Source organism: Setaria viridis, chromosome 3 (assembly GCF_005286985.2).
Source record: "Setaria viridis chromosome 3, Setaria_viridis_v4.0, whole genome shotgun sequence".
Lineage (NCBI taxonomy): Eukaryota > Viridiplantae > Streptophyta > Magnoliopsida > Poales > Poaceae > Setaria > Setaria viridis.
In genome coordinates this window covers 49,663,449-49,675,546 of record NC_048265.2, presented here as the reverse complement: position 1 = coordinate 49,675,546, position 12,098 = coordinate 49,663,449, and the positions used below count along the sequence as shown (strand labels likewise).

Below are 12,098 nucleotides of genomic sequence, written 5' to 3'. Positions count from 1 at the left end.
TTCGTTCCCCCTTTCCCCGCCGGCCTCCCTCCCTTTGTCTGCAGGATGGATTGGTCCACTGTTTCACTCACAACCAAGGGAAAAGCCCCACCTCGACCGGACTCAGGTCTTGTTTAGTTGTCAAAATTTAGAGTGCTAAAATTACTGCGCCAGCACTGTAGCACACAGTAGCGTTTCGTTTGTATTTGTGAATTATTGTCCAAACATTGACTAATTAGGCTCAAAAGATTCGTCTCACAAAGTACAACAAAACTGTGCAATTAGTTTTTAATTTCATCTACATTTAGTACTCCATGCATGTACCGCAAGTTTGATATGATGGGAAATCTTCTTTTTACATAGTGTCAAAGTTGGAATTTAGTGTGAACTAAACAGGGCTCACCTGGTTCATCCAACAGAGGAGAGAGGTCGACAGGAATGGATCGCTGTGCCGAGATCTAGAGAGAGACAGATCGAGTACGAGATGCGGGGGTGGAGACGTGGGAGTGGTGGAGCGCGGCGTACGGGCGGCAGCCAACAGCTAGCCGTGGCTCATCATGGCGTGGCTGCTGCTGGTACGGGGCCCGCTCGCTGTCGGGGACCATCCGTCTCGGCTGATGAAAACCACGGAAGCCGTGGGGCACCTGCTTGCGTGCCTGCTGCTGCGGTTGGGGACGGTCGGGGTTTGCCGACGGGGCTGGGGCAGCTGGCTCCTGCTCCTCCTGCTGCTCCTTCACCGGACCCGGAGCCGAACGCAGCGCGGCCTCGCCGGCACGGTGGGTGAGGGCTGAGGCGGCGCCGGCGTCGGCCGTCGGGCGCCTCGCTCGCTAGATCGATCGCACGCCGGCCCTGTCCGGCAGGCCAGCCAGCAGCCACGGTCTCGACCTCTTGATCACCGGTCAGATCGATCTGTCGTTCTCTCTCTCGGCTCTCGCTCTGCCCCGCCACTCCGGCTGTTCCGATCCATTCATTGGCGCCGTACTGGTACTGGGCGACGCTGCTGCCGGAGGATGTGGAGCAGGCCAAGAATGAGAAAAAAAGGGGTCTGCCACTGTCGCTCCCCGCGCTGCAGCAACAGCCGTCACTTCGCACCTCAGGCTGCTGAAGAAACTACAACGTCGTATGCGTGCTTTTTTTCTACATGATTCCACGCAAATAATGTGAAAAAGTTAGCTTTTGGACCGTAATCCAACTTATTCAATCCTGATGGAGGGAAACAAAACGGGACCTAAGAGCCACGGATATCCAAGCTTGCGGGCGCTGGCTACCGCTTGGTGTTCCATAGTTTGGAACAATTGGATTTGTTTTTTGGTTTGGACAGGACTGCTTGCAAAAAGAATGATAGTTGATCACATTGATGTAACATAAAATGCAAAATGTTTTTGTTGGTACCATGAACAGGAACAGCAGCAAATGTTGCATGAGCATGATGCCTGGGGGGTGTTTGTTTCACATGGGCTAAACTTCAGCCTCCGTCACATCGGATGTTTGATACTAATTAAAAGTATAGGCTAATTACAAAACTAATTGCACAGATGGAAGCTAATTCACGAGATGAATCTATTAAGGCTAATTCATCCATGATTTAAAAATGTAGTGCTAATGTAACCATTTGCTAATGATGGATTAATTAGGCTTAATAATTTCGTCTCGCGAATTAGTCCAATGCTTCTACAATTAGTTTTATAATTAGCTCATATTCAGTCTTCTTAATTAGTATCCGAATATTCAATGTGATAAGAATTAAACTTTAGCTCAAGGATCAAACACGTCCTCACGATCCTGCAGCAGCTAATTTACCTTTACCGTGAGTCCGTGAGACTGCCAGTCCTTGGGACAGGTCAGCACGAAGTTCCCCAGTAGGCCGTGCTGGGCTGTTTGCTGCGGCGAGTCCGGCCTACGAAGCAGCAGCACAGACAGCATCCATCATGTTGTTGGGTCAAATCGAGGCCCATCATATGATGTCCTCCTGCTCTATCTAGTAGGCCCAAAACAAAGAGCAAGCTGCTGCCATCGTTGCTCTGTCGTCCTCCCACCACCGCTGCAGCGAGCGAATTCAGGTTCTGCCAGTTTGCCGGATGAAGTTCCAAGTTGAAATGCCTGCCCATATGTGACGCAGCTCAAGGTCCCTGATCCAATTGTTCCTTTCCAACAAAGTGCTGCACTGTGACGGTCGAAGCGCTCGAAGTCAGGATGGTCATTGTGGTAGCGCCCGCGTGAGCGCCTGACCTCACGGCCATCAGAGCGCCTGTCGCCCCTGTAGTTGCCATCATCTGCACGGTCCCAGTGTGAATCTGGGAAGGCCTCCACCGCTGGTGCTGGCGCCGGTTCACCATCAAGAACGCCCAGGTGCCACGGGGGGAGACGACGCTTGGCGGGTGAGAACACGCCATGCTCATCCACTGTGGCCATGGTGTAGTCGTGTATTTCCTCCAGGTGAAGTAGCACTGGGTACTGGCGCCCCTGCTGCCAGTGCTCCGCTGGTGTTTCTCTCACCATCACTGACGAAAGCTTCGGATCTTTAGCTCTGCTTGCGATGATGAGCCAAACTCTCTTTGGAATCAGGCACGGATTGGCAGTCCATGCCCAGAGGTGGATCACCTTTGTCTCCGCCGGAAAGATGAGGTCGGTCTTGACCTTCTCCAGCGAGCGACGCCTCCCAATTACGCGCTTGACGATGTCCGCATCCCACGCGTGCCTGGGCACTCCGTCAAGCCAGAGCTTGACACGAAAGAGCATGGAGATGCCCTTGGCCGTGCGTGCGCAAGCTCCGCCACTTGACGAAGCGGATGTCGATGCCATGTCTCTTCACGAAGCCCAGGTTGGTTGCCCGCTCGCAGTCGTGTCGGTGCTTGCATCTGATAAGGAAGGTGTTAGCAAAAAAGTGGCAGCAATGCTGACTAGGCTGGATCAGCCGGTCAGATCGGTCTCTATGGACGGTCCGAGGAGTCGGAGCGGTCGCTGGCGCGGTCGGCTCAGTCGAAGGGGTCCTAGGCGGGCTCGGTGCAATCCCTGGCACAGGCGCGTACGTCATCGAAGTCCCGGATGGGAACGCATCCGCGCGTGCTACGGCCCCCCACGCGTGAAACCGGGAGTCCGAGACGAATCTCAGAGTCTTGACCGAATTGGAGTTGAAACGGAACTTTCTTACGGGAAAAGACCTCTCACACTATAAATATAAAGGGCCCTGTCCGATTGAGGGGCACCACCCAATCAACAAACATATCTTTTACATTTTTTATCTCCAAACCCTAGTTTTTCCAACCCCTTTGCTTTCCTCCTTCATCTCGACGGCGGTTGAGAACGTTCTGAGTGACCTGCTGACCTCAGAGCAATCCTAGGTTCGCTATCTCTGACGGGATCCCTCCCGAGATGGTGGATGTAGGTTTTCGCGGTGCTCCTGCGAGGACCGGCCTGACCGGTCTGACCGGCTAGGTGTAGAAGTCCTGACGAGGTGATCTTCTAATCTACATGTGAATTAGTGCACATGTAGAAGGACTATTTCTGGTACTTTTGGTGTGCCCGGCGGCGATCCTGGGTGATGCTTGGTGACGACAGCGCAGCCGGAACTCGTCGCGGAAGACTTCCTCGATCTCCCTGCTGGTGCCCGTGGCCGGCGGGGCGCTGATAGCCCAAGAGATAGCCCAGTCGTGGAGGCTGGCATCGATGGCATACGAGATGCAGTGATCTCTTCGGTTACCTCAATTATGTGGCACCTAGATGCATTTAGATGATGGTGATTGCATGGATCAAATCTTTGCCGGGTTAAGCACGGCTCCGATGCATGTGCCACCGTCCAAATCGTAACATCCTTCTTGTAGTGATGCACACGTACACAACCACACATGCACGGCAGATACGCCCGATGCAATGCAAGAGGTCGCTTGGAAACTAAGCATACTCACTGCTCACTGACACCTGGCCCCCTAACTATGCTGCGCATCATCATATCACTGCCCGTGTCAGTTGGTAGCAAAATGACCATAATTGTATACTAAGGTTGCTTGACTACTAATCCTGCTGGCTGCTTCTGTTTAGTTTATTCGTTTTTGTTTAGGCGATGCTGCATGTGGTTGTGTTTGTGCTATTATCTTGAGCGAGGGGGAGCGAGTCTGCAGTGTGTTCGTGTCATCATGTGTGGGTGCAGGAACAAAGAAATTGAAGATACATGAAGCATTATTAGCAGGTGTTGCTGACTGACAGTGTCTAATGATGATTTGATAATCTCTGGGACAGTACTACTGATAAGTAGCATTATTGAGCAGCTTGGTGGGGCCAGGTGTGTCGGTGAGTGGGGCTGGTCGGTCCAACCAGGAGCGCATGCACCTTACTGTTATGCATGAAAAAGTTTCCTAACCCCATGCATCACGGCAATGAACGTACGCCTGCGGCCTGCCGCCAATAATGCCTCTTCTTCATCGTCCAATCCAGAGCTCTCCTGTGTTTGGACATTGTACGTGCTGCACAATTGAACTAGACAGGAATGGTAGTAGGAATTGTACGTGCTGCCAACCATGCATGATCGGATCCTAACATGAGTGAAAAATATGATTAGTGACTGTCAACGCCTCGAACGGTGGGTGTGGTAAAAGAAGAAGAGGGGGCTAGTGGAGGTAACTGTAGCCTGTAGGTACCTACCATCCGCGCCACGTGTTTGACCCTTCCCTTGTCTCCTTGTGCTGAACGCAGCCTGCAGCGTGTTTGCTCTGTTCCGGTGCATCTCTTTTCTCTGCAGCCCAACCGTCTCCACGCTCCACTCCACGCCACGGAAGGAAAGAATCTTACCCATACTGTTGTCACGTGTATTCATTCATTCATCTTCTCGAATGGAGCTGTTCAATTATATATGCAAGTGTTTTGGAGCCAACCGCAAGCAAGTGATTCTTTTCTTTTTTTTTTCCTTTTTGTTTCCATGCACGCTTGCATGGCACTACTAGAGAAAACAGCTCTAGCACCGATCCAGAACCCTTTTAGTACCGGTTGTGCAACCGGTACTAGCAATTTGGTACTAGAGGGGGATCCCTTTAGTATCGGTTGAAATAACCAATACTAAAGGGTATTAATTTTTTTTTAAAAAATTCGCTGCCAGCCCCGCCCCCTCCGCCCCGCCGCGCCCCTCCTGCGCCGTCGCTGCCGCCCCAGCCCACTACCGCCACCTCACCTCACCCCGCCACCGCTCCTCACCGCCGGTGAGGGGCGAGCGGAGGGGAGGCAGGAGGAGGGGAGGGAGAGAGATAGAGGAGGGAGAGCGCGTGGGAGAGAGAGTGAGAGAGCGTGGAGGGAGGGGCCGGACGACGAGATAAGATAAGAACACCGCACGGAGGAGCAGCGCGGGGGAGGGGGGATTTAGTATCGGGTACTAAAGGGGATCAGGGAGGCCCCCTGGGGGCTATCTGTTAGGGCCGGTACTAAAGTTAACATTAGTACCAAGTCAAAAAAGTGACCGGTACTGACCTTCGGGATGAGAGGTTATTTTTCTAGTAGTGTGGGTTATGTTATGGTTTCCTAATCAGTAATATGTAGTGCTCCCTCCCTCCTAAATTTTAGGTCGTTTTCGCTTTGTTAGGTGCATATCTTTGTCTAGATTACTGATTAGTTAAAAATCTAAAATTTGAAATTTAGAAAAGTTAAAACGATCTAGTATAAATCTAGAAAATCTAAAATCATCTATAATTTGAAACGGAGTGAGGGAGTATCCGTAACGATATTGCTGCATTGACTGACACAATGCAACGTGCACGTGCAAAGCACTTGTTTTTGTAGCAGCCGACACGACGCATAATACGCATCATCAGAAGAGAAACCAACATTACGCATGCGTGTTATAATGTCAGTGCCATCTAAAAAATTCGTCAGTAGAGTGCGGCATTGTTATGAGTAAAGTACACTGCAGCATCTATGGACCGGCCGTTTCGTCGTGGCCTCACGGAATGACAAGGGCAGGGGTCCTGCAATCGATCAGTCGGAGAATCTCCGTCGCTCACGTCGCTAGCGATGAGATACATATGGTGATAAGATTGAGGCAGGCGGCGGTTGGGCCCCCCAAAGCCTCAAGCTCAACTTTCTTCTGTGTGGTTTTGGAATTCCGAGCTCATTTCCGAGAGTGACCCTTACATTCTCATTGCAATTCATAGGAAGATTACATCGATCAAATGCTTGCTGGTTTATGCACGCCATTGACAAAATGCACACGTACTCATGACTAATGGCAGAGATCTAGCGGCGGATCGGGAGAGACAGGGACCTGGCGAATCACTAGCTGCTGACGGTATGACGGGAGTAACAGCTTCAGGGACAGCCTGCAAACCAACCTGGCCTGCCAAAGTGCCAATGCCATGAACAGTGCAACGTACGAGCCAATAAAAAGCAACCAGTACTAACTTCTTGTTTATTACAGGGCAGACAGTGTTTTACAGGTGTGGCAGTGCTTAATGATTCCATAATCTTTGGTACGGTACTGTACTAGTAGACTCCTTGTGATTCCTTGCACACTGTTAATCCTTCTTCTTCCTCCTCTGGAGCATGAGAGGGAGATGATGATGGTGATGACCGATGAGGTTGAGATCTTGTTTAGTTGCTAAAGTTTGGAGGTGCTAAATTACTGTTACAGCACTGTAGCACACTGTAGCGTTTCGTTTGTATTTTTGAATTATTGTCCAAACATTGACTAATTGGGCTTAAAAGATTCGTCTCGCAAAGTACAACAAAACTGTGCAATTAATTTTTAATTTCGTCTACATTTAGTATTCCATACATGTAATGCAAGTTTGATATGATGGAGAATCTTTTTTTTACGTAGTGTCAAAATTGGGAATTGAGACGAAGAGCAGGTGGTTGTGCCGTCGCTACCGCTGCCTGTGTCAACAACCCACCGAGTCGGCCGCCTCAGCGCTGCAACGGTGTGCACTGTGGCAGCCGCGCCGCGACGCCCCGTCCCGTCCCGTTGCCATGGCTCTCTGTCACTGACACGTGGGCCTCCCGATCAATCAATCAGCCCACCGGCCACCGCCCAGGCCCCAAGGCCAGCTGCTTCTGCAGGCAGCCACCCACTTCAACCCGGCCCACTAGCAGGCCTTCCTGCGGTCTGCGAGGAGGAATAATTACGACGGGCGCTTGCTTTAACGCCACTCCTCTCGAACGGTAGGAGGGAGCCTGGGAGGAATAAATTCTTCGCCCCCTGCCGCAGGAAAGGCACCTCTCCTACCTGTCTCCTCCCCCTCACCTCACCGCCGCCGGAAAAGCTCCCATCTTTGTCCCCATTTGCGACGCCCGCACCTCCTCCTCCTCACCGAGGCCACCCGGCCCGGCGGCGGTCAGGCCCTCTCCCTTCCATCCATCCATCCATCCATCCATCCATCCATCGACGTGACTCCCTCCCCGGTCATCAGACGAGGTGATTTCCCCTCCCCCCGGTCTTCTCCCCACTCCCCTGTTTCGCGCGCGAGGTTCTAAATCCGGCTTCACTCACTCCTCCTGCCCCCGGGGGGAGCCGATTGCCTCGCACTTCTCCTCGCCCCGCGTTTTTTCCTTTCACCCTACCGTCTTTTCTCAGGAAAATCGTTTATTTTTTTTCCTTGGTTCAAGAGCAGCAGCAGCCGCGAGGGCGTTTCTCTTGACGCCGGTGATTTTTTCCTGCCCTTAATTTGGACCCAAATTTCGCCTTCTTCTTGGGCGTTTCATAGATCTGTTCGCGGGGAGTTTTTGGGCGAAATTGCCGGCAGATGCGCCCGCGCGTGATGTCTCCTTCTATTTTTCTTTTTCTTTTTCTTTTTCGATTACTTTCGCTGAATTTTGTTCGTTGATTTTAGGAGTTCCAGTCGATTCACCTGCTGCAGCTTTTGTCGTGTGCAAGTCCTCAAAATTCACCCCTTGTCCTTTCTTTCTCGCAGAAGAACAGGACCTCGTGGTGGTGAATTCCCCCCCTTACGAGTGCTTACCGAGCCGGCCACGTATGAGGAACTGGAGGATCGGGGAGAGCTCCAGCGTCTGGGTCAATTTGGTCGCCGTCCCGGCCAATTTCGCCATCGCTGCTCTGGAATTCGCGCTCTGGAGCTCCGTCTGGTGCTTCCTGGCCGTTTCCTCCATCAATTTCTGACCCGAAATCCCGGAGCGCCCAATCTGTGCTGTGGGGTTGTCACTGCACTAGTAGGTAGGCCACTGGTGCTGGCCCGGGAGTAGTTGCGGCAAAAAGGAACAGGCCACCTTCGCGGGGCTGGGATTAGGTGAGGTCCTCAGCTCAAAAGGGCTCGTTTGGTGGGAACTTTTGCTTCCTTGCTGTCTGCTTGTGCCCTTACTGATGGAGATTGCTGCTGGAATTGGGGTTGGAAGGACATTCTGATTCAATTGGTTGCGGGGATTTCGTCATTCATTGTTTGAGGATGGAGGAGAGGATACCTGAGGCAGGCGCTGGCAATTCGAGGGGGGAAGATGACTTCAGGAGCTGCTGTGGGGATGAGGAGGAGTGGGAGGACACCGAGGAGTCCTTCACGGCCGGTGTCACAAAGGGGGAGCTCGATGAGACCTCAGTGCGCCTGTTCTTCAAGGGCGTGTCAAGCCCTGAGGCAGAGGGGAAGAAATTGTCTGGGATTGGAGTGGTGATGGAGAGGTCGCCAGGAGTGCCTGTTCTCAAGGTGCAGAAGAAGCTGGATTTCTATGTGGAGGAGCTGGTGGCTGAGCACTTGGCACTCATGGATGGCCTGCTGGTGGCGCTGCAGAATGGGATAAGGAAGATCTTCGCCTTCACCAACTCAGAGAAGCTATACTTTCAGGTAAGAAGAGCCTTTTGTCTTCTCATAATTGATTGCTTGTGCAGAATTGGTGAAGTGTGCATCTAGTTCAGTCAGCTCATTGAAGTATTGCTTGCTGCAATAAGACGATTTTTTTTGCATACTGTGCTTTATATTTGGAGATTTCATAGGCTTGACTGGGACTCTTAATGTCTTAGATACGTTATTTAAAAAAAACTAATACACAGATTCTAAATCTGCATTGTTACGTTGTGAGTGGTTGCAAATCAATCCCTCATCAGCTTCGAAGTGCATCTACTTTCAGTCAGCTCGTTGAAGTATTACTTGCTGCAATAGGACTTCGCATAGTGTGCTTTATGTTTGGAGATTTCATAGGCCTGATGCCTGTAAACATGCTATTCAAAACGAGCACACAGATTCTAAATTTGCATTGATAAGTGGTGAGTGGGTGCAAATCAATCTTTCTTCAGCTTTGAAAGTGCATAATTTTATATATACGAATGAATTATGCATATAGTAATTGTCTATGTTGCTGTTGTTTCTGGAGCTATTGGCTGACCCCAAATTAGTTATTTAACCAATTCAATCAGGCATAGGCTCATAGGATATAGTCATGCTGTTGGCAAGTCCAATGGCTAATCGGCTATGTGTACAAATGCTACTGGTTGAGCACTTTTGTATTAAAACTTTACACTCAAGAACACATTGACTTGAATTGAGATGATTAAAATGCTTGAATGGTGGTGAATATGCAAGGACTCGCAGCTGTATGCTCCACGTGCTTCTAATTTTGCTGCTGCTTACGCTTTTGAACATTTAACTGTATGTATTTTGCGGTTTTATACGCTTTTCATTAAAATTTGGTCCCCTTACCTAAAGAGTACTCACTAACCGTCATGCAATTTCAGTTCAGTTGCCTTCCCTTGTGTATGTGCATCAACTTGACATCTGTGCATCTTTTGATAACTGGGCATGTCTTTTTATTGGCTTTTGTTCTGACAGATAGCAGAAGCTGAAATTCTTGAAGACCAGCTTTTGGTAGCTTTAGGCCACAGGATTCTTGAACTAGTTGATAAGCTGGAAGACTTTGATTTGATATTGCTTCCTAGCTTTGAACTTGAGAGGCCCTTGCAGTTGGCCAAAGAAGCGATAGGCATCAGGTATCTTTCTCCCTATGAGGTTGGCACCTGCCCGATCTGCTGTGAGGAAAAACTAGGTTCTCAGATGATCAAGACAGGTTGTTCACACACATTTTGCTATAATTGCCTGGCTGCATATGTTGAAGAGAAGCTACTGACCTCAAAGCGGCCTATAAGGTGTCCGCAATTAAGGTGTAAATATCTAATTTCAGCTAGTGAGTGTAAGTCATTCCTTCCAGTTAGTAGCTATGATTCCCTGGAGAGAGCATTCGCAGAAGCTGGCACCTCAGACATGGAGAGATTTTATTGTCCCTTTCCAAACTGTTCAGTGTTATTAGACCTTAGTCAGCACTTTTCTCGGGCAAGTTCATCAAGTCAGTCAGATCTCAGTTGTGTTGAGTGCCCAGAATGCCATAGAGATATCTGTATCAACTGTGGAGTGCCATGGCACATCATGATGGGCTGTGATGAGTACCAGAGCTTGCCTGTCGAGGAAAGAGATGCTGGAGACCTATCTTTGCATCGGCTTGCTCAAAACAATAGGTGGAGGCGTTGTCAGAGATGTCGACGAATGATTGAACTAACACAAGGCTGCTTCCATATGACTTGCTGGTATGATCTCCATGTTTGCCTTTTACATATTTGCCAGATATTAGAAGACGATAATCTTCACATGTCCTCTTATGTCTGATGCATGGAATGTCTAGAGAAAACTAGACAATTTTATGCATAGAACTGAGCTATACTGTTGTTTAAATCAGTAAGCAGTACTTATTTCCTGGTTTCCTTGGTTTTGTCAAAAGTATCCAATACCTGAACCGAGGTCAGGTTGTCCAAATGCTACTGGTTACGACCCATAAAGAAACGATGATTACGTCTAGTGTACTGTAAGCATTCATAGTTTAGCTAAAAATCCAATATTGGAAGTTTTCCAAAATTAATAGAAATGTGGTAGCTGCTAGTTGTAGAAATGTGAAAGCATGGTTGCTTGTCTTGAAAAGGTTTGTATTTAATTCAGATTGCCAGTTGGTCTTGCATGATTCTGGTTCCCAAAACAATACTGCATATTTGTTGCATGACAAAAATGATGTCATACAAAACTTGTAGCATAAACAACACTGCATATTTTGTGTTGCCGCTTTTAAGTAGTGAAGCATGTTTTGTGTTGCCGTCACACATGACCGTTGCCCCAAAAATGAATGCACTAAAGATGGTTGATTAAAAAATACATGTGCTATTTTTTTTTATCTAGGTACTAAAGGTCACTTTGTCACTTATGCAGGTGTGGGCATGAGTTCTGCTACTCCTGTGGCGCTGACTTTGCTAGCGGTGTACAAACATGCCAATGTGTGTTCTGGGACGATGAAGCCATTGAGCCATCCTCCGCAGCACGATCCAGCCAAGCAGCATCCGAGATCTGGGCGTGGGACACATTTGACTGCATGCCAACCGCTGCCGTCGAGGGGTACTCGGAGCAGGAGCGTGCGCAGCTGGCACTCATACAGAGGTTCCTAGTGGGTGGCTTCAGCCTGGGAGACAACCCCTGCCAATCGCCACCCCGCTGCGCCGACTCGTATATCGTTGACACCATGAAGGACCTCCATCAGCTGCCATGGCTCGAGCGATTTGTCTCGGTGATCAGCGACAGCTACAACGATGACTACATCCAGTGAACAAAAAAAAGGTTATAGATAGCAGTAAAGAAATGGCACATACCGAGTTTTATTCAGAATAATATGTTTCCATGTCCCTGATTGATAATTGACAGAAGGGAAGTGTTATGCTTCCATACACTGATGCTGTTTTACCCCTGCATTACCTACTTTGGTTTCTGGTGCACATCAGCAAAAGAGTTCTCCAGTTGTAACTCTGCAGGTTTAGATTCTGCTATTTTTTTTTCAAGTGAGCCACATATATTTGCGAGGTTCCTGGAATTATCTGTGTTGAATTGAATCAGCAACATGAGCAAGTGCCCAGTTGATGCCTGTTGCACTTTCAAATAAGTCGCATAAATTATTTGTCTTCTGTTGAGGATTGGTTTTATGTTGGTAAACTGGGGCGGACACAATATAGACACTGCGCCAGGTGATGTCAATCCAGGACACATTATACGTTTGCACCAGAGAGCACGAATTTGATATCTCCTGTGTCCACTTGGAACTTTCTCATGATATTGGAACAAATGTAAGAAGTTTTTGTTCCAGTTAATATTCTCTAACAGGCAAACTTTAAG

The 12,098-nt window shown here is 49.1% G+C and overlaps 1 protein-coding gene across 2 annotated transcripts; it reads left to right on the top strand.

Annotated features, from left to right (window-relative positions):
• Window positions 1–7,119: 7,119 nt before the first annotated feature.
• On the top strand, window positions 7,120–11,850 carry LOC117848560 (E3 ubiquitin-protein ligase RSL1). 2 transcript variants are annotated; one of them, XM_034730012.2, is made up of 5 exons: window positions 7,120–7,372; window positions 7,869–8,201; window positions 8,308–8,747; window positions 9,729–10,477; window positions 11,148–11,850. In XM_034730012.2, the coding sequence occupies exons 3-5, from the start codon at window positions 8,358–8,360 to the stop codon at window positions 11,536–11,538; spliced, it is 1,530 nt and encodes a 509-aa protein (XP_034585903.1). In that variant the 5' UTR covers window positions 7,120–7,372; window positions 7,869–8,201; window positions 8,308–8,357; the 3' UTR covers window positions 11,539–11,850. The 2 variants fall into 2 exon arrangements, with proteins under 2 accessions (XP_034585903.1, XP_034585902.1); XM_034730011.2 differs by lacking the exon at window positions 7,120–7,372 and adding an exon at window positions 7,408–7,600 and having other exon boundaries at window positions 7,869–8,747.
• Window positions 11,851–12,098: the final 248 nt, after the last annotated feature.

Coding starts and splice junctions, on each gene's coding strand:
- LOC117848560 (XM_034730012.2), top strand. CDS start 8,358: ATGGAGGAGAGGATACCTGAGGCAGGCGCTGGCAATTCGAGGGGGGAA. Junction 8,748..9,728: donor CAGAGAAGCTATACTTTCAG/GTAAGAAGAGCC, acceptor TTGTTCTGACAG/ATAGCAGAAGCTGAAATTCT. Junction 10,478..11,147: donor TGCTTCCATATGACTTGCTG/GTATGATCTCCA, acceptor TCACTTATGCAG/GTGTGGGCATGAGTTCTGCT.